Raw genomic sequence first — 21,527 nt, forward strand, 5'->3', positions numbered from 1 at the left:
AGTGTTTTGCTGACCAGGGGGAAGGGGGTCAAAAATGGCTGAAAATCTGCTTACGTAATACTTGAATGATTTGATTTCTCAAGAAAATAAAAAAAAAGCAAACAAGTGCCATACGTTTTAACTTATTCATTCCAGCACCAATATTTTTAAAATTGTAATTTTGGAGGCTTGTGGTGCTTGCACCTATATTAATTTTTGTTTCTAAAACCCTTATCTCTATTGATTGTGAATATTATCATATGAAATTCAAATATCAACTCATTAAATAACATTTTAATGTCTGAATGAATTAGTACTGAGAATTTACCAAGAATTTTTTAAAAATAAATGTTGTCAAAATGCGAGAAAACGGGCAAGGTATATTTTATCCCTGAAAGATAATGCAGATATATCAGTGTGTGATGTTTAAGTTCACAAAAATGTTTCAATTTATTTAAACTTTTCTCTGTTACATACATTTGGCGCGTAATTCCAAGAAGTACTGTATTTGCACAATTTCTCTCAAAATAATTTTTAGGTAAAATTAGTGAATCTAGGCAAATGTTAGAATAATAGTTACTTGAATGATTATATTCTGTCATCAGTATTTTAATTTTTTTTGTCCTTGAAAAGGGGTCTATATATGTGATGCTTTTTTATATTGATATAAATGCTGATTAAAAGTTTTTTCCTCTACAGGCTGAACATTTTACATCATCTTTCCCATCCTCTCTAAGGCAAAATTTTGCTCATAGTTTCGTGAAAGGTTTAGATTGTATCACTCACAAATCAGCAAAAAATACACTAGAAATATTGGAAGCTCTGATTGATTATACTGAATATCTATTGAATGAGGACAAATTTGTGACACCACTCTTCGAACTGGAAAAGGTAGTTCTTCTTTTACTTTTATATAGTTGCAGTTATGATTTGTGCATATCTGTATGCCCGAGGTAAAGGACACCGTCCATTTTTGTCAATATTAAGAAAACACAATTTGCAGTACTTTTGTAAAGTCCTATTTAAATAAGTAACATAGACATTCACTCTATTTATAAAACTCCATGGAAAGACATACTAAAATAAAATTCTTTAAACAGCCTCTCCTGTAAAATTTCCATTTAGTGACATGGTGCCTTTACCTCCAGCATACAGATATATTTTATTGGTTCTAAAGGAAATAAAGCCAGATGAAAGAAATATTTTTTAGGGTTTGATTAACTTTGATATTAACCGTAGCATTTAATTAACACATTAAAGCAATTCTCTGAATGAAAATTAAAATATTTTATGTATTAAGTTTTTTCTCTTACTTCCAAACTATGAAATTGATGGTTTGGAAAAATTAAAAACACGAGTTCTTTATTATTACTTTTCCTTGCTTATTTTTTAAAATATTTTACCATTTACTTCTTTCTGTGCTATTCAATCAATATTCTACAGATTCAACATTCATGGAGTCAGATAAAAAAACTGCTCAAGAAACTGAAGAAGCATGCTAATAATGGCAAAAAGATGAATGAATGCCTTGCTTTTCAAATACTTTTGTCACATCTAGCATTACAGTTATTCTTTGACAGTGACTACATCATAAAGGCCTTTCAGGTAATGCTGTAAATAGTTTAGATGTTTCTCAAATGTATGATTATCAAATTTATGTATATTTATTATACTTCATGTTAATGCATAATGATTGATGATGCATGTGATGACCACACATGGAACCTTTTCTAATCTCAGGACCTACAAGTCTGTTGCAAGAAGTGTTTGAATTTGCCTGATTCAGCTGAGGAAAATTCAATGGAATCTGATGATGGACCACCTTGGATTGAAGTTCTGGTGGATGTTTTATTGTCTTTGTTATCTCAGTCATCGCATCACTTAAGAGTCATTGTTTGCCGTACTTTTCCGTTATTTTGTCCTTTTCTCACAGATTCTGCATTGCAACTGATACTTGATGTAAGTGAAATTTTTCTTAAAGGGTGAACTATAACATAGTAATATGAAAAACAAAAACTTGATGTACTGAATTATATTATTTCTTTATAAACATAAATTGTTTTTGACAGCAAACATTATATTTTTAATTGAAGTTTTTGTGGTGTCAATTATGTGACATGCAGTTTCCATTATTTGTGCATTCTCTTAATATAATTCCTGAATGTGTTCAACTATAATGCATTGTCCAACCAGTCTTGCATTGTGATGCTTTTTCTTCTGGTTAAAAGTGGGTATTTTTTTTTTAAATTTCTTTAAAATTCTTTACAGAATGTCCAAGCTGATTTTTCTTCTGAAAAAAAAATTGCAGATCCCTGCATTAAATTTGAAGGAAATCAAAGTATCTTTAAATGTCAGAATGCAGATGTGTTATCCATATTTGTTCAATGTTTATTTATCTCTATTTTTTAATTTTCTATCAAGACATAGACAGTGCCATTAGACTGTCCAGATTGGGATTGTTTGGATTTAACTGCAGTTCTAAACCACAGCTATTCACTTCTGATAATGGTGATTGATCACCATTTAGAAATCTGCCAAATGATTTTATAATGGTTCAGATAGTTAGGGCATGTTTCTACTAAACTTGATGTATTTTGTCACAATCTAACTCTCGCTTCTTTTTGAAACTCGTGACATAAAATGGTAGAAATATACCAAAAAAAGACCTGACCATAGCTTCCAAATGGTATTTTGTTTGCTATTTTGAATTTATTTTTGAGAGGTAAAAATTTGTTTGATCTAAGCCTAGTTATTTAATTCAAGTCTGGTGTTTGATTGAATGATAACTATTATCCCCTTTTCACTGATATGAAATTTTTGGAAATTGACACAGTTATAAATCAGGTACAATTTCACTTTTGCAGTCAGTCTGTATGCAATGCCCAGTTGTTTATTGATTGTAATTTATTGCCAATAAATTCAGTAATATACAGTAGAAGTCCAGTATAACAATAGCTCACAACCACGGGAAAAATTGTCCTAATAAGCAAATGTTTTTTGCAGCATTAGCTCTTTATCAATTGTCCGCAAACCACTCGTATCAAGATTCTTGTTATAAGCCGTACTTATTATAACAGACTTTTACTGTAATTTACATTATTTACTTGTAGGTTATAAGTCCTCTTTCAACTAATGAGTCTGTGTTAGAAGAAGAAGAAGAAAAAAGTGGTAAATGAAATTATATTTTAATAGTTATGAATGATAAATCTTTAGTGTATTTTCACTGTACAATTCTGAAATTTAACATTGGCAACAAATTTTGTTAATATGATTTCACAATTTAAAGAAACTCTGCTAATTAATGATGATTCTAGTTTCACGGGCTCTTGTTGGTTTTCTAGTTACTTATTTTCAATCCTACAGTGAAACTTCAGATAAGTAACTTGGTTTATGAGTGTTATCCCAATACAAGCAAAAGTTTTTAGCAAATCTTTACTTGATGGACTGGTGATATCTCATAACACAAGTAGTACACATACCAAAGCCTCCTAGATAAATAGTGGTTTGTAGAAGGCTTTGCATATTTACATTGTCTGCAGCGAGTCAAGTAATCACAATTAAAAACCGTTGATTCATTTTCTTTCACTGTGGAAAAAGAAAGTTTATTAGGGGATGTTGTGTCTGAGGTGCGTCTCTTTTCCGTGAGATGGAATATTCCTGGACACTTGATATTGGAGGGGTTTCCAAACTATGGAACTTAAAGAACAAGACTTTATTTTAAAGCACACTCAAAACAGACAACCTTCCAGGATGAAAGTCACATTCCAACTCCTGTTCTCTTCTCTTGGAAGATAGATTTTCGCTTCTCACCTTCTGTTTTAACAACGTATAAACAAACAAAATGCATTATGTGCTGTAAGGCCACAGAGAGTTAGTAAAAATGTCAAAACTGGAAAAATAGATTCGTTACAAGTTTAAGGACTGTGCTTAAGCATTTTTTGTGGCTCCTTTTGAAATTTGAAATTTATTACACACACACATACAACATATAATAAATAATATACACAAAAACAAACACATACAATACAGATGCAATATACAAAAACATATGTATTACCATTTATGTATTAGCCCAATGGATTACATAATCCATCCAGGGCATGTTGATACTATAGTATATATTGGAGTTGACAACAGACCAATGGTGTATATAATTAATATATAATATTCAGTCCTCATTACATTCGTGAGGAGAGAAAAAAGAAATGCATGTATAAGTTATTATTCAATTGCGTTGATTTTGTTTATTAGTAGTTTTTGAAATTTGTGCAGTGATTTTTCTGATTTTATATTTCGCCACTCAATCTATTATATTCCTTAGGTACTATGTATGTGAATTGTTTTTGTATTACGGTTTTGTTTGGTTTAGGTATGGCGTATTGAATTCCGTGTCGTCTTGTTTGTCTCTGTTGGTGTTTAATTTCGAACCAATCGGGATTTTTCTGAATAAAAAATAATATTTTGTAAAGATAGAGTTTTTATTGATGTTAAATCTATAATCATATTGTGACAGTCTTGGATTGTATTTATTTTTTCAGATATGTTGTTCACACTTTTCTCAGAGTGTTTATTATATTTATATTTGAGTCATAATCACCGCCCCATACCGGAATACCGTATTGTATAACTGGTAAAATCCAGGCAAAGTAAATCGTACAGATATGTACCTACGCAATATACGTATCGCAATGTCCTACATTATATTGTATTATTATTGGTTCTATGTTTCTGTTGTTATATAATTGGAAATGCATAAATTTAGTTTTATTTAGATTAAGAGTCAATTTATTGTATTTTAGCCATTGTGAAGTTATTGTCATATCATTTTCAGCTTTATATTTGAGGTTTAGGTTATCATTATCCTAAATTAAAAGCACTGTGTTATCTGCATAACTTATAATATTTCCATTCATTTGTAAGTGCTGTATATCATTTACATAAATCAAAAAGAGTATCGCTCCGAGTACCGATCTCTGTGGGACACCGCATACTATTTGCTTAAAAGATCCTATTTTATTTTTAATTTCAATTTCCTGTTTTCTGTTCGTTAAGTAGCTTTTAAACCAGTCGTGCATTTTTCCTCTTATATCAGCCATACAGAGTTACAGTTGAAATCTATAATTTTAATTTTCATAACCCATTCTATGACTTTAGACATAATTGGAAGTATCAATATTGGGTGATAATTATTATAATTATTAATATTTCCAGTTTTGTGAATAGGTCTAACAATGGCATATTTAAGTTTTTGAATAAAAGTACCTTCAGTAATTGAAGTATTGATTATATGTGATATAAACCACAGATGGTGTTTACAAACTATTTTTAACATTCTAGCATTAATGCCATCGTATCCAATCGCTTTATTATTTAATTTCATAATTATATATTTAACATTTTTCTTCTATTGGAGTGAAAACCATAAAGTTAATTTGGTTACGAGACACTTGTATTGGGGAATGATCAATATCAGTATTTGTCTCATTTGATTCAGTTCTGGCTAACATTAATAAAATAGTCATTCATTTTTCTACCACAATACCGAGATCTTCATCAGTAGGTATCTTTATTTTTTTCTCATTTTTATTTATTAGGTTATTAATGATTTGCCATTGCTTTTTTGTATCGTTTCCACAAGCATTAAATTTATTGTAAAAATAATCCTTTTTAGTACACCTTATCTTTTTATTCATAATTTTTGTACTCTAACCTGGCTTCTTGATTATGTGCGTTTCGTTTGAATTTTTTATATAATTTCTCTTTAATATCAATCATTATCCGTTCAACCGTTATCCATTAATTTTTCTTTACATTTTTTTAATATTTACATTTCATCCAAAAAGAACAGTGTTTATAAATGATATCAATAAATATTTTGTACAATATATTTACATTTTTCCCCGAGAAAACATTTTTATTCACTTGATAGTTTTTTATTCAGGTCTCAAACTTTAAATAATCAACTCTATCAATGTTGTTCTGCTCAAGTGTTTCAGATTTTGTAATTTCTGTTTTTCCGGCATTATAACCATTTAAAAGTAATGGCCAGTGGTCAGTTATATGAATTTTGGCTATTGCGGTTCCATACTGCCAGTTTAATTTTGCATTTCTTATATATATGCATTGACCGATGCATGATGTAGATTGGGTTGGTTTATCGATATAGGACAAAAATCCATTTCTCACCATTACGCCTGTTAATTCCTCCATTTCGTAGTTTATCTCTAAGATATCGATATTGAAATCTGCCGTACAAATGACATTTATATGTTAATTTTATTATTTTATATTGTTAATATTTGATTCAAATTCGGTTACAAATTGCATTGGTTGGAAATCATGTGCTCCATAAATCAATATTGCACACAAATCGAGATTAGAATCATATGAACAAGTTATTTCTGCTGTAGTCATATGCAAATCAACTTTTTGTACAGCATGAGAATTTTTTATACATGATATTACTCCTCCGGATTTATTCTTAGTTCTTGTCTCACAACTAATATTATACTCGGGTATTTGATATAAATCTATTTCATCATCTTTTATCCAAATTTCACTTAATAAAATATAATGAAATGAGTAATTTATTTTTTTTAAATATATCATCAACTGATTGAAATTTTCACACATACTTTTGATATTTACATGTATAATATTAATTTTACTTTCATTAGAAAATTCATTTATAATATCAAGTCAAGATAAGGTGACGTCAACCTACCTCTTATTCATTCACTTGATTCACTGCTTTTAATGTTTATTCTGTCCAGATCTTTGATATTTCTAATATGATATACTCTATCACCGTCACCTTTTCGCAATAGTATTTTCCCATTCCTAATCCAAGCGTAGCTGAATGAGTTGGCTTTTTTAAATTGTCTCACTTCATAAAACAGATTTACCAGCCAACAAACCCTTATGAATTTTCACAGCTTGAATCCATTTGTCTCTGATCGAGGCATCTCGAAATTTCACAATGATAGGACAAGCTTTGTTCTTGTTGACCGAATTTACATGATGCATCTTAACGATTTCTTCAGGGTGATATACTTTTAGTAGGGACCCGATTTTAGAAACTAAATTTGAGGTTCTCCCCCTTATCCTCTGGCATTCCCTGTATTTGGATGTTCGATGACTTCGATCGTAATTCCATGTCATCCAGCATTGTATAAGCATTCTCAACTTTTTGTGTCAACGTTTGATTTTTCTTTTGCAGTCTGTAGTTGACATTTTTTATTTCCTTCAGCTCATCTTTAATTTCCTCCAATTTTGTTTTCAAATTCTTTATTGCATTGTCGCTAAGTTCCAATGATTTTTTTAGCTCTGGAATCTCAGCTTTAAGTTCTTTACATTCGGATGTTAGTTTCATTGTGATCTCAGATATCATTTTTTTAATCTCAGATCTGATCATATCCACAGTTTTTTGTTCTTAATTTCCCAATGACTTTACATGATTCACAATTCCAGCTTCGTTTGTCCTTCATTTTTCTGAAGTTTGTTTCAGAGACTCCAACACACATTGAATGGTATAGATTATCGCACTCACAGCACTTGAAAACCTCCACGAGATCGAAAGTTTGTCCTTTACAAATCTTGCAATATATATCCATATCGTTGTGAATTCAGTACAGTTTCGTCAATTTCAATTGATGTACGTCACCATACACAAATAATAAAAAAATATGTATATTGATTACCATTTAACTTTCCCTTTTTCTCATAATTACATTTCCCTTTTTTGTAATTTTAATGTTGGTTAAAATATGTATTTTCATGGCCTAGTTAATTTGAAAAATCAACAATAACTTCAAAATGAAATAAATGCCTGAACGAGAGAAAAAAAATTCAGAGCTACTAGAAAACGTGTATGTGCTTCATTCCGTGGCTGTATGTTTTCTTATTTTAATTAGCAAAACACCAAATTAAAAAAAAGGAAACTATGCATATGTGTATTAATAAAAACTTCCAACAGTTTAAGGGCTCTTGTTTGTCTTTGGGGGCCTCTTCTCCTCCCATGTGCTCTTTCGTAACAAAAGCCCATGAAAGAACTCTTGCCCTCTTATTGTGTTTTACTGCAAGCAAGCGTTTCAGAATGATGCCCCTTGCTCTTTAGTATCATTCTATAAATACTAAGCTTTCGATATGAAATAAGTAACAATACAATAACATAAAATCAATAAATATCTATCTTTGAAAAGAATCATGACTGGTAGGAGAAAGGGTTGTGGTATCATCTGAGTTTCCACCATTTATGGGGCAGTTTGTTTTGATACATTAGTGTTTCGGATTACGAGTACATTTACAGAACGAATTATGCTTGTAAACTGAAGCTCCACGGTAATTCATAAATTAAAAAATTTGCAAGAGTTTGGGAATCAAAAAATAAGTTGCATTTCGTGTTATTTAGTGAAGTATTGCTATTAGACTGATTATATTTGACATGGGTGTGAAATACATGTACATGTTTTGTTATATAAGTGACTTATTTAGCTGATAATACATATATGTTGGACATTTCTGTGATTCCCAACTTCGAGGTGCGAATGCAAGCAAGTCTTCCTGTTAAAAAGTCTCTCCGCAGAGAACAACAAGCACAAATATTCAATCATTATGCTTAATTCACAAATTAAAATATAGATGACAGCATTAAAAATTCACACTCACCACTATATATGCTCTCAGACTGTTAGGTACACATACTCACACTTACGGCAAAATTCAATCAGTAGTAAATTTTCGTGGTGATAGACCGGCGATGGCCTTCGATTCAAAGAAAGAAAGATGAACTTGCACACACAGAATTGGAAGTCCATGATTAGATTTCATTGGCAAAATGCTTACCACCAGCGACACAGTGGTGGTCGGCTGAAGTTGGTTTTCTGTGGTTCCCACAGAGAGTGACGGGCCTGTAACGGTACAATTAATCAATTGTTACACTTCACTCATAGTTAGAAAAATTTATAAGAGATGACAGCACTATACACATAACAAGCATTACACAGTAACAAACTTCACGTTTAGGTTCACAACACGTAAGCGCACAGTCCAACATACACCAATTCATTAAAAATTCTGCAGAGGAATATGAATGGAGTGCATATTTAGTTTCGTAGTTGTAGGGTTTCCAACTTCGAGGCACGAATTGTGAACTGATTTCCCTGTCAAAAAGTCTTTCCATAAAGAGCAACAGGCATACAACGATACAAATGTTCAATGATTACACTTCTCAAAATTTGAAATATAAATGACTGCACTGAAAAAGCCAGCACAACACTAGATACACATTTAGACCGTTAGGTACACACTTTATTTCAGACTGTCATGAAGCTGGGCTGGAAGAGATCTTTGGCAACAGGATAAGTCCGGTTGTAGAATTGTGAAATTCATTCATGTGGCTAAACGAATTACATCATGAAATCTTTACTGTGTGTGACCAGCCATGCAATTGTAAGTCATAGAAATTGCAATTTATAGATGTTTCCTATGGAAGTATATTTTCTATCAAAATTATGTGAGTGATGAGAATCATTCTAATCATTAGGAATTCATGGTTTTTCCTTTTGTTATTTGTTTTTATCTTTAGTTTATTCTTTATTGTGCCATCAGCCACATAATTTTTAATCCTCCAAGAACATAATTTACAAAAATATTTCAGATGAAGAAATTCAATTTGCCTCAGGTAGCAGTGATGATGATGATGAGGAAGAAAATAAACAAGAAGATGAAGCAGATGATGATCCTTCAGCTGTTGATGAGTTTAAGATGAAACTACAGGCTGCTCTAGGCTACACAGCTGATGTCGAGGTAAATTTTTTACCTTTTTTTGTATAAAAAGAAAACATTTCATGCAATAATTTGTGTAAATAAAATTTTGTAAATTACTCCTGTGTGTCTATTTCTACTATCTCTTGCTCATCACCAGTGTAAATGTCATATTTTTCTGTACCTATTTTGCAGCTAACTAATAAAACAAACCAGTATTCTCTCTCTCTAAACCATTTTGCTGGGTGGACCACCCAATACTTTTATTCATCATTAACACTAGAACCGCAGCACTTTTGGTATACCTAGAACTGAGTCAAATTGACCCAAACCGTGAAAAAAAATAAGATTTAGTGTACATTATTTACTCTATTCAGTCCAAAAACATTTTTCAGTATTCCCATAATATGACAAAGATGCAAAATAAGCGTGTCAAATTGAGTGAAAAAGTCTATAATATGATTGTCAAATAAGTATTGATTTATTACTGATAACTGGAATTTATGATGAGCAGTAAAGCAATTTTTTTATTATTCTTGAACATTCATCGCATGTTGAAGTGGCACATCCAATGCAAAAATTAACAGTTTTGTTTCCACATTTTTGTGTTACTTGACATCAGGCTGGTTTATTTTCATTTATTACTATTATTATTTTGATTGCTCTTGAACAGTTACATGATTAAGAATGCACAAACGTTTCCTTTTGCGCAAGGGCAACACATATGATGAACGCAGCTCTTCAATAAAATTTTTGAGGAACTGCTTTCGAAAAATAGTTCTGACCTTCTGTACTGTTCTATACAAAATACAGGAATATTTTTATAGTGAGATCCAAGATGTTGTAGAAAACATCTGTGATGCCACCTTCACCGAATATTTTCTGGGCATTTGATTGCTACAACTATGACCGTTACACTTTGTTGAATTGTAGTGTGAAATAGTTTGTGTGTGTGTGGGGAAGCTTTTTGGGGCTACTACTGCCAATATCGATTGCCAGATGAAGCTTGCTGCGATATAATGAAAAACTTATATTGGTCTTTCCTTGATAAATTGTCATTGTGGCATCATTGTTCCATAAACTGTAATTTCACTATTTTTATTGTGTCAGATAATATTGCTCTTCGATTTCGTCTCACCGTCTCTACTAAGCTCGTATTTTTTGGCTTTTAGTATTTGAGCCAGCTTCAGTGTAGTGAAAAAAGGTGTTGGTTGAGACATTTCTCCCCTTGTTCTCAAATGGCTTGATCAGTTGCATCGCTGTGCTCTGAAAGAGAGAGATTCGTTGGACGCTGATACTTCCCAAGGTTTGGAAATCCGCGCAAAACCTATTTGGTGCAAGCGAGAATTTTATTCTTTTTTCTGTGACATCATTTGCCTACAGAAATTTCAACTACAGGTTTTTTTTAGAGTTAAGCTTTTACTCTCCCAAAATCTTTATTGAGTTCTGTCAGAATTCCAGGTATTCAAGTTTACAAAGGAAAAAAATATTTAGCTCTACTTGCCATTCCTCCCCTGAAAAAAAAATATAATCTGCTCTGATAATAAATTGGCAGTGACAGATCTTTATTCTTCACTATCTTCATTTACAAATACTTTTTAGGAAGGGTAACCACTTCCAAGAAAATTCTACACTCCTTTTTTCCTATAGAATAGTACTTTGGGTCAAAATGACCCAAACCGCGGTTTCGGGTATAAGTGCTTATAGCTCTGAAACATGAAATGTGAAGATAATAAAATTTTCGTGAATTAATATTCATATGATATCATGAAAAGTCACCAAATTGTTTTTTAACATCTACATATAAGTTTTTGAGATAAATGAAAACGAAGTTTGATTTGCGTCAAATTGACCCACTCTGTGGTTCTAGTGTTAAGATGACTATTAGCAATGTTTGTATATTCTACCAAGAGCATAAGCTCCCTTTTAAATTTTTTATACCACCATCTGACTGTGAAAAAGTCTGAGTAGAATAATGGAGAAGCTGTCTATAAGGCCAGAATTACACTATAAAAGTTTGATAAAATACCTTTTACAAAACTTGAAAAAAACCCAATAAGTCTATTGGTTATATTTGCATAATGTAATTGATATGCTTATTGGTTGTATTTTTTGTTTTATAAAACTTTTATAGTGTAATCCTGGCCTTAAAGTGAGTGAAATGTATGAATCTTTATTTACATTGCCTATAATAATATTCATTGCCAGTGCTGTTTTTTTGTTTTTGTTTTTTTTTGTCAAAATAGGACCCAGATGTTGTTTTATCAGATTCGGAAATGTTCAAATTAGACAATGCAATTGCTGAAGCTTTCAGAAGTAGAGTGAAGAAGCAAGGCTCATTGAAAATGAAACAGAAGGCAGTTGCGGATTTCAAAATAAGGTCAGTTATTGTTACTTTTATAATGTCTGAAAAAATTTCCAATTTTTTTTTTGAATTCGATCCAGATTTTTTTGAAATGATATGGCTTTCCATACATGTCAGTTAACCATGAAAAAAATTATCAGCTCCAAAAAAAAAACCATGCATTTAAGGGTTAAGAACTGACTGCAAATATCAAATATTTACAGTTATTTATATTAATGTGCAGATGCCTATCAAGTATATTTTGTGTTCTGAAAAACTGAAGCACTGAGGGGAGAAAAAAAATCTTTGTAGCAAGTTTAAAATAAAAAATTATTACTATAAAGTCTTTACATCAAAATTAAAATTTTATTGGTATGTATTAAATATAGAAACAGGAGACTGAGATAAATTAGTAAACTTAAAAATTGATTTTTAGAATGTATTTTTAATTTGATTTTTATTCTCTGTTAAGGTGCTTGGATCTTGTAGACCTCTATATGAAAACAGATCCTCTCATGAGTGTGGTTCTGAAGTGTATCAAGCCTATTTTGAGTGCTTGCAGTAAGAGCACTAAACAAACAAAAGGTTTCAATTTGGCTGAAAAAGCTGCAACAACCTTGAAGTGTTTGGTGAAAATCAAAAAGGTATCTTTCCTCTTTTATAAAGGAAATTTGTTAGTAAATCTTTTGTACCATAATGTAGCGATTTGTACATATAAAAAACATGTTTTGTCTATTATTTAGAAAATAAAGACACAGTAATGATTTATCATTACACAAAACAGTAATTAGTGTTAAGCAATAGGAACTTTGTAGGTCTGTATTTGGTGTGTCTAAATTGTTTGGTTGTTTTTGTTTGAACAATAGTGCAGAATATTTTCATGGGGAATAGCCTTATACCAAACACTCTTTTGACAATATTAGTAAATATTTCCAGTAAACAAATCCCACCATGTCTGTGCATATCCTTAAAAATTTTAAATGTTTTATACTTGAGATATTCAGTTATTCATTTACATTTTTGAACATGCTACATGATTGTCATTTCAAAGGCAGCAGGGAGTCCAAGATGTTTTATCAATTTTTCACCTCTATTGACTTCAAATGATATTATAATCCTTAAAAAGATGATGCCTTTAATCTGTCTTTTTTTCTTTATTGTTTTATTTCTTAAGCTGGTAAAAAGGGTAAACATAAGAATTCATTTGTATTATATTTTTATGCGTTATTATTTATATTGTGTTCATAATTATATACAGGAGTATCATGATGCCTTTATGAAACTGAGAATGATATATTAGGTAGTTGGCTGAATATTTGTTATTGTTCATATAGTTTAAGGATGCAGATGTTGATGCCAATGAACTTGAAGACTTGTTCAAATACCTTCTTACTAAAATTCATTCAGGTTTGTATTTATTTATGTGGCATTACAGATATGTTCTTAAATATTTTCTTTGATTTTGGAAGTATAACAGTTGTGGTATTGTTGATTGAAACCTTGTAAAAGCTAATAACTTAATTCAAGAGAAAAAAAAAAAAAAAAAAAAAAGCTTTTCTTAATAATTGTTTTTTTTAAGTACTTTTTGACATTAAATACTTTCATAAGAACTTTATAAACCGATATGATTTTGTCAGTGGAAGAGGGTTTTCTGGAACCAAAAGCTGTTAACCAAGATGAGAATATAATGAAGGTTCCACTGTATGGGCGTTTTTTAAAAAAAATTTCTATGAGATAGATATATGCAATCGTAATCAAACTGGAAGGAACCTTACTTTTTTTTTTAACTTGCCGTACTGGGTCTCTGACCATTTTTACAATATCCTTTTTGAATCTTGTATTCCCATAAAGAAAATGAAAAATTTATTGTTTTATGCAGTAATCATAAATCAGCTGCCAGAATGGAAAAAAAAAATTCTAGGATGCTAGCTAATCAATTGATGATTACACTCTAAAATTTGTGAAATTAATTAGCATCGCTGCTATTCTGCTGGGGTATTTGAACTGCTGATGCCATGAATCAGTTGAAGATTATGTCTGTTTATATGATATTCACTAGCGTTGGAATTAAAAAAAATAGTCACTGGTCCCACAGACCATTGAATACAAGAACCTACTGGTCTGCAGACATCATGATTAGTCTGATAAGCAAAATCTGTTCTGAATAATGGAAATTGATTTTCCTAAATATATTATCATTTAAAAGAGTGAAGAGTGATATACCACTGAGGGGTGCTTTATTACTTAAATCACAACTAATTGAAAAACAAGTGTCAAGGTTTAGAGGCATTCTTTTTTTTTTGAATTAAAATTCCAAAAAATCATTCTGTGAAAGATATTTTCTTCTAAGATGTATACTAAATGTTTTGCTAAGATTCAAATGGCAACACTAATTAAAAAATAATTAAAACAAAATATCTTCACAAAATGCACGTTTTATTTTTTAGCATATTCAGCAAAAGATAAGATATATTCAGGTGTCAGAGCTGCGAAGACAGACAAAAAAAGGAGTGTGGAATGTGCTGTCTATCACCGTCAGGAATAAGGGGCAAAAGGAACCACCCACCCACATTTTTCTTAACTGGAAAAGTAAAAAAAAAAAAATTGGATGGATTCTAAAGGATTGATAAAAAAAAATTGATACAGAAATTCAACAAAATTTAAATTTATGACAGCATAAGAGATTAAGATGGCATGCAAATGCCATAAAAATATTGATTCGTCAAGTAGCACCAGATGGTATACACACAGCATATCAGAATCAGTTTTGCTCATAAATTTTTGAATTACAGTAGAAGCGGTTTCTTAAATATTTCTTACACCAAATAAATGATTATCATCCAACATTTAAATAGTTGGGACAACATAAGTAGACTGAGGATCGGCAGTTCTCCTATAGAAGATTCTTCCATGATCACTGTATCAAGCGGTGGGGGGGGGGAATTTTCAACTACTGGTCCCGCAACCACTACAATTTTTTTCTCAGTGGTCTGATCGTCTATTCAGTGGTCTCGGAACACCAATTATTTCAAACACTGATATTCACTATCATGTTACAACTACTTAGGTGCTGTTTTGATCTACAATCCAATGTGTGCAACTTTATGTCAATACATATTGTTATATTGAGCTTCTGATACCTTATGCTAATGCTCTGAATAAGTTGGCAGAATAGTGCTACGTCAAGAGCAGGGCTGGACAAATCCCATGTGCCAGGTCGCAATCCCAGGTCGACTAAAAAATTGGCATTGTACCTAAAATTTCCTTTGAGTACTTACTAAACTGCAGGCTCAGAGCATCACAAAATATTGGAATTTATAGCAGCATATCTGCCAACATGAAGGAGGGTCACTATGCCCTGAAAAATTAAAAAAAAAACCACATTATTTTGGATTTCTTTTGCCGGGTAAACATTGAGAATTTTTTGCTCACTCAAAAAAATATTTCTGTTGCTTAGATTTTTTGCGATACGTCCAGCCCTGGTCGAGAGCATTAAATAACTTAGTAGCTGCAGACTTTACACATCACCAAAGCTTTTAAAACAAAAAAATATTTCAGTAAAATTATTTTATTTTTTGTCCCTAGTTAAATGATCAAACATGATTTATTAATCTTGTTACAAATGTTAAACAGTTTCTAATTTTTTGTTACAGAGAATCGGCCTTCTGTTTTGAATGCTGTTTATCCTCTCTGTATGTTCCTGGTGAGTGGCATCAATTTCAATTTTTTTAATTTATTACAAGGTGTTTCTTTTAATAAGAGTTCATAGGTATTATGTATTCATCATTATTATCATTTATTGTAACAGGTTCAATGTGAGAAGAAAGTATTACAGAAATCAAATGAAGTAAGAAATTCTTAAACTCCATTGTGTAACATAACTTTGGTTTGTTTTTTTAATTGAAAATTGCACCAAGTGAATTTTGTATTATTTTTTTCCATGTCATTTAGCATTTCCTTTATATACAGTCAAACCTCGTTAGTGCGTCACCCAGTTAACAAGTCACTCCGCTTACCGGGTCACTTTTTGGAAGTCCCAATTGTCTTCAGGCAGGAATCGGCACAGCTATGGCTTACTCCATTTAACGAGTCACTCTGCTTACTAAGTCATATTTTTTCTCTCCCAAGAGTGACTCATTTGCAATGTTTGACTGTATTCAAGTTTCACAGTTTTGGGGAAAAAATGTCTCCATTCACAAATTTCATTAACATGTTATGACATTAAGCAATGGAAAGGGTTGTTAAACAGAATTCTTTCATTTGCATCTACACACCATCTATTATATTTTTTAAATTATTTTATAAAAAATAGGCATTTTTATTTCAACCTCACAGAGGAAAGAGCGGATAATATGCAATCTATGCAAGGAAGTTCAGATGATTCTTTTTTAATGTATAACTGCAAATCATATGCATGTAAATTGCACTACTTTGTGTTATAGCTTCTTGATCTTCCATAAACATATCAATTTATTTTACATTTTATATTATTTACAAATAGGGTTTTGTGGCAGATGATCTGAAATGTGTGAAATGTTTTATGACTGCTTTAGATGAGTTTGTGAATCGAGGGTAAGATTAGAGTACTATCAAATGATAAATTAGTCATTGCATTTTCTGTTAATGAATCCATTCTCATGTAGTTAATATTACATATATTGTTCTCCCAACCTACAGTAGCACACATGCGAAGCCACTGCTGTTTGCAAAGTTTATAAATAGTTTCCCTGTGAGTATATTTGTTTATGAAGTTTGTTCTCCTAATTTAAACTTATGATTAAGCAATGTTCTTCTAATTTTTATATATATATATATACACACCTGTCAAATCTCCGGATTTAGGCAGGAGGGACAACATATTTTCATACTTCCTACCACTCTACAGGAATTATTGAACATTTCTCCCGATTTTAGCCACAAATTGGATTTTCCTTCGAGATTTTACCAAAAAAAATTATGAACATTAACTGCATGTATGGCATTTTTAGTGTACCCTTTGGGGAAGAATAAATTAGTTGCCACTTGCCAGACGATCTCAGGTGGCAAATTTGCACAGCAAATGACAGACTGACATTTTTTTTGTATTATGAAACTGGTTCATTCATAACAGATAGCGCTTGTGTCTGACAGTGTGTTCCGCAAACCTCCTAGTAGAGAATTTTGAGTAGGGGGGATCTTTGTTATCTAGTTGGTGTTAGATAATCATGCTCACCTGGAAATGCATGCTACTAAGGTCCGGATCCAGCCAGGGGTGATTTATTGTTTAGGCTTGTTGGATCATCCTGTATTTTATGGGACAGGCAGATTTTCCCTTGTTAGTTGCAGTGCTTGGGTGGGTTCCCCCAGATTTTGCACCTGTTCCACATACCATAAAAATTGAAAACGAAATATACAGTTTCCTCTTATAGAAAAATTAGTGGTGAACTCTGGTCTTTGTTCATATGATTTCATATCAAAACTTGATGCTTTTCAAGATGAGATGCAGATGTCTCGCATTATTAGTCTGCTCAGGGGGCTAGGCAGCACCTGGTGGGGGCACTTTTCCAAAATCTATTTCTTTATCTCAAAAATTTTTTGTTTCACAATTTTTTTATGGGCGTGAGGGGGGATGTATAGTCTCTACCCTCTCAGGAGAATCTCCAGATTTCTTGATTCCAAAAGTTGCCATGTCTGTATATTTATACAGTCGACACTCGTTTTTATGTACCATACAGATGGAATAAATTAGTTTGTTAAATTGAAAGTTCATAAATGGGAAAGACATGTTTTTAAGGAAATAGTGTAATAATTGGGACCAGAAAATTAATTTACAAAATTGAGCATCCACTGAATTATTTTTTTAAATTTCAAAACACATGCCAAATAACAAAGTGGCACACACAAATACTAACATGGTGACCTCTAGGGACTACTGTCCATCCCACAGATTGATAAAAATTTAATATATACCATACACATACATAAGTTTATACCATACATTTACATTTCTATATTTCAAAGTATTAAAAAAATCTGAAGGCATAGGAGGAGGAAAAATTGATTTCCCCTGCTTTCACCTGTTTTCTCTGTGTACTATGATAATATACTGAGATACCACCATGTACACCAATGGCACCAATGGTGTATGTGCTTATTTGTGTGCCTGGAAGCACTTTTAATTTTGGGATCCACACATCTTAGAGACATTTTTTGAGTATTAGATAGTGTGAAGAGAAAAATTAAGATTTTATGTCACTTGTTCGGAAAAATATTTTATAACTCCCAAATTTTTCTGTATATGTTGTACATGATCGATTTTGAAATTAATGAAATAAAAGTCAGTAAAATAATATAGAATTACAAAAGAGTAATGCTTTTACAGTTGACATACATTAAGATTTTGTTTATATTGATTTTGCTTCCAGGAGTATGCTTGGACATTCGTAAAGCCATTAGAAAAGTATGCGTTTACTGAATCTGTGCGACTGTATCGAAGATCCCAGTGTTTAGGCCTTATCAACGCTGCTGTAAAATTGTCAAAAGTAATATTTTCCCATGCCTGTTGATGAAAACACTTTTTTTTTCAGCATGTTTATAATTTTTTCTGATAATTTTGAAGTTACCTCCTGTCTAAAAGTTATTTTCTATGAGAGTTATTTAAAATATAAAAATTCTCATGAGAACTCATGTTTTATGATTTTAAATTAATATGCAAAGTTTTTCAATGGTGATATTTACTGCTGTTTACCTTGGCGACACATATTACTGGTCTGCCTCTCATTTTTTCATGAGACATTTAACTCTCGCCAACTTATTGAGCCGATTATAGCATATTCCTATACTTTTGCACCCTTTAGCGACAAGTCATGGGGACCTCTATGTGCTGCCTGTCAAAAGGAAGTAGCTGCTGGACATGCCTACATCTTCATCTAGATAAGCAAGGCATCAAATTTATTGGCGATTGCCTTGGGAACTAAAGCTTTGATCTATGTGATTCTTGTACCAGTTGGAAAAAAAATATTCCTTAATCCTTTAAGCGGCACAGCAGAAATCACTAAACCCCACCCCTTTCAAAATGTTCAACTGCACAAAATGTCTGTGCTTGTCAATGTAAAATTAAGAGGCTTTTAAGCAAGCGAGATAACTCGACAATGCCACACTGAAAGGGTTAACATGCGATGAGATCTAATTCTCAAATTACGTAGAAATGGAGATAACTTTCTGCAGCAAAACCTCTATTTCTAACTTTTGCCCCTGTCATTTGGGGGGGGGGGGCGGCGGCGGCTGGCTTTCGAAAATACACTAAAAATGGTGTATATACACATACAAATATTGAGTACATGTTCTTTGCCCCTCCCCTCCCTGTAAAAATTTGAAATGACGGCCCTGGTGATAGGTATGATTTATATTTTCTTATTTGATTATACCAACTATTAAATTCTGATTTAATAAATTCCTCTATATAATGATTTTTCTCAGTTAAACAAATAAAAATGTCTGTTTTATCTACTTCATTAAATTTGGGTTCAACCGTATTAAAAATTTTTGTTTTTTTTCTTCAAAGGCTCAACAGTCAGTAACGCAAAAGATGTGGCTTCGACGTGCAGAAAGTATTATTCCAAAAGCAGTCCAGGTCTGAAATGGTTTCTCAATGCATGAAACTTTCTATTTTGTCTATTATTATCACTTCAAATTATTTATTTTATTATTTATTTACAATAACCCCAGAAGTCATGAAATGCACTTACACTGGAAAAATAATAACGATGAATAAATAAAATAATTAGAAATAACAGTCAGAAAGGATAGCACTTCACACATGGAGCCAGGTCGAAATCCTCAATAGTGGAAGCAAATCTTGAGTAGGAGGCGCATACAAGTTCTGATGGCAGACTGTTCCATATTCTCACCACACAGCATCTGCCTGTGAAAGAAGCAATCTCTTCTGGCCATTGGTATTCTTATTTGGAAGTGATGCCTCTGCAGGTTAACTCATCTGCCTATGACCTCAAACGAAGTTTCTTTTGATGGTAGATAAAGAATTTGGTGGACTAGTTGTAGCGCATGTTAAGATCTGCAACGATTCTACGCCATTACAGCAAGTGCTAACCTTAGAAATTTAAACCTCTGGCTATAAGACCAGCCGCTCCTACCTGCTATTCGTTCAGTAAATGACCTCTGTGGCTTTTTGAGGAGTGTTATGTCCTTGATTTTGTTTGGGCTCCATACTTGTGAACAGAACTCCAGAGTCAGGCGAACATACACACAGGATATACAGTCAAACCTCGTTAGTGCGTCACCCGGTTAACACGTCACTCCGCTTACCGGATCACTTTTGGAAGTCCCAATTGTCCTCAGACAGGAATTGGCAAGCTATGGCTTACTCTGTTTAACGAGTCACTCCGCTTACTAAGTCATATTTTTGCTCTCCCAAGAGTGACACACTAACGAGGTTTGACTGTATTGGTTAATGATACTGGACGATAAATATTCGGATCTGCCCTGGAGCCTTTATTCTTATAAATTGGACTAATAACTGTTTTTATAGTCAACACAATTTTTAGAATTTTATTAAATGATAAATTTACAGTACTATTATATTATTTGGCGTCTTGGTAATTTTTTCCTTTTTTCTCTGTATTTCACATGTCTCACTAATAAAGTGTTGTTGTAACTAAAAAAATATTTTTTTCCTATTTGAGATGTGTATATTAGATTTTTATCGCCCATCATGTAGGCTCTGAAGATGATATTGACTGGTGAAGACATAAAGCCAACATATACAACCGAGCTATTAGACTTACTGGTAACTTTGGAAAGCACAATTAAGATTAAATCTGAAACGGTAAGAATTGTATATCCAAGTCCACACACACATGCCATCATTTTAAAACAGCTATATTACATGTGATAAAAAAAAAATAACACATCCTATGCAGCACAGTAGATTTACCATGATCTGATAATAGTTTGATTCTATATTACTAATTACAGTGATATCTTGGCTAACAAAAATTTTTACTTGAACATTTTTCTGCCTCCGCTAACAAAGACAGATTCGGCTAATGCATATTTTGTTGATATGGATACATACGCTGACATAAAATAGCCACGTTGTGAGCTGAATTGTATTGCAGAATTACTGCCATTTAACTCGGTTGGCTTATGTCTACCTCGGAATCTTTTTCCAGATGTACCCGTTTCTCTTATGCCAGTGTTGGTAAAAAAACGGGTTTTTTTGGAAAAAAAACCAAAAAACTGGGTTTTTTTTGGTTTAAACCGTTTTTTTTTGTCTACATAGTATTAACATTAAAAACAATGAAATTTCTGAAAAATCATTCAAACTTCCAATAATTAACAAAAATAAAATGTTTATTAATGTAATTAACACTATTCCCATGCTAATCAATCAATAAATATTTATTAAATTTTAATAAAACCCAACTTTTGCCATTTAATT

The 21,527-nt window shown here is 32.0% G+C and overlaps 1 protein-coding gene across 1 annotated transcript in view; it reads left to right on the forward strand.

Annotated features, from left to right (window-relative positions):
• Nucleotides 1-21,527, forward strand: part of Mybbp1A (MYB binding protein 1a) — a 41,692-nt gene that overhangs the window by 15,020 nt on the left and 5,145 nt on the right. Inside the window, exons 15-29 of the mRNA XM_089249259.1 lie at nucleotides 679-870; nucleotides 1,423-1,584; nucleotides 1,720-1,938; nucleotides 3,090-3,147; nucleotides 9,638-9,786; nucleotides 11,991-12,124; nucleotides 12,561-12,732; nucleotides 13,423-13,495; nucleotides 15,742-15,791; nucleotides 15,897-15,935; nucleotides 16,590-16,660; nucleotides 16,766-16,817; nucleotides 18,493-18,609; nucleotides 19,632-19,700; nucleotides 20,805-20,912. Of these exons, the coding sequence (XP_089105385.1) occupies nucleotides 679-870; nucleotides 1,423-1,584; nucleotides 1,720-1,938; nucleotides 3,090-3,147; nucleotides 9,638-9,786; nucleotides 11,991-12,124; nucleotides 12,561-12,732; nucleotides 13,423-13,495; nucleotides 15,742-15,791; nucleotides 15,897-15,935; nucleotides 16,590-16,660; nucleotides 16,766-16,817; nucleotides 18,493-18,609; nucleotides 19,632-19,700; nucleotides 20,805-20,912 (1,665 nt within the window). The remainder of the gene's footprint in view (nucleotides 1-678; nucleotides 871-1,422; nucleotides 1,585-1,719; nucleotides 1,939-3,089; nucleotides 3,148-9,637; nucleotides 9,787-11,990; nucleotides 12,125-12,560; nucleotides 12,733-13,422; nucleotides 13,496-15,741; nucleotides 15,792-15,896; nucleotides 15,936-16,589; nucleotides 16,661-16,765; nucleotides 16,818-18,492; nucleotides 18,610-19,631; nucleotides 19,701-20,804; nucleotides 20,913-21,527) is intronic.

The sequence above is a fragment of the Pholcus phalangioides genome, unplaced genomic scaffold, assembly GCF_987345545.1.
Source record: "Pholcus phalangioides strain wild (caught in Gottingen) unplaced genomic scaffold, Ppha-v1.0 ptg000022l_1, whole genome shotgun sequence".
NCBI classification, from domain to species: Eukaryota; Metazoa; Arthropoda; class Arachnida; order Araneae; family Pholcidae; genus Pholcus; species Pholcus phalangioides.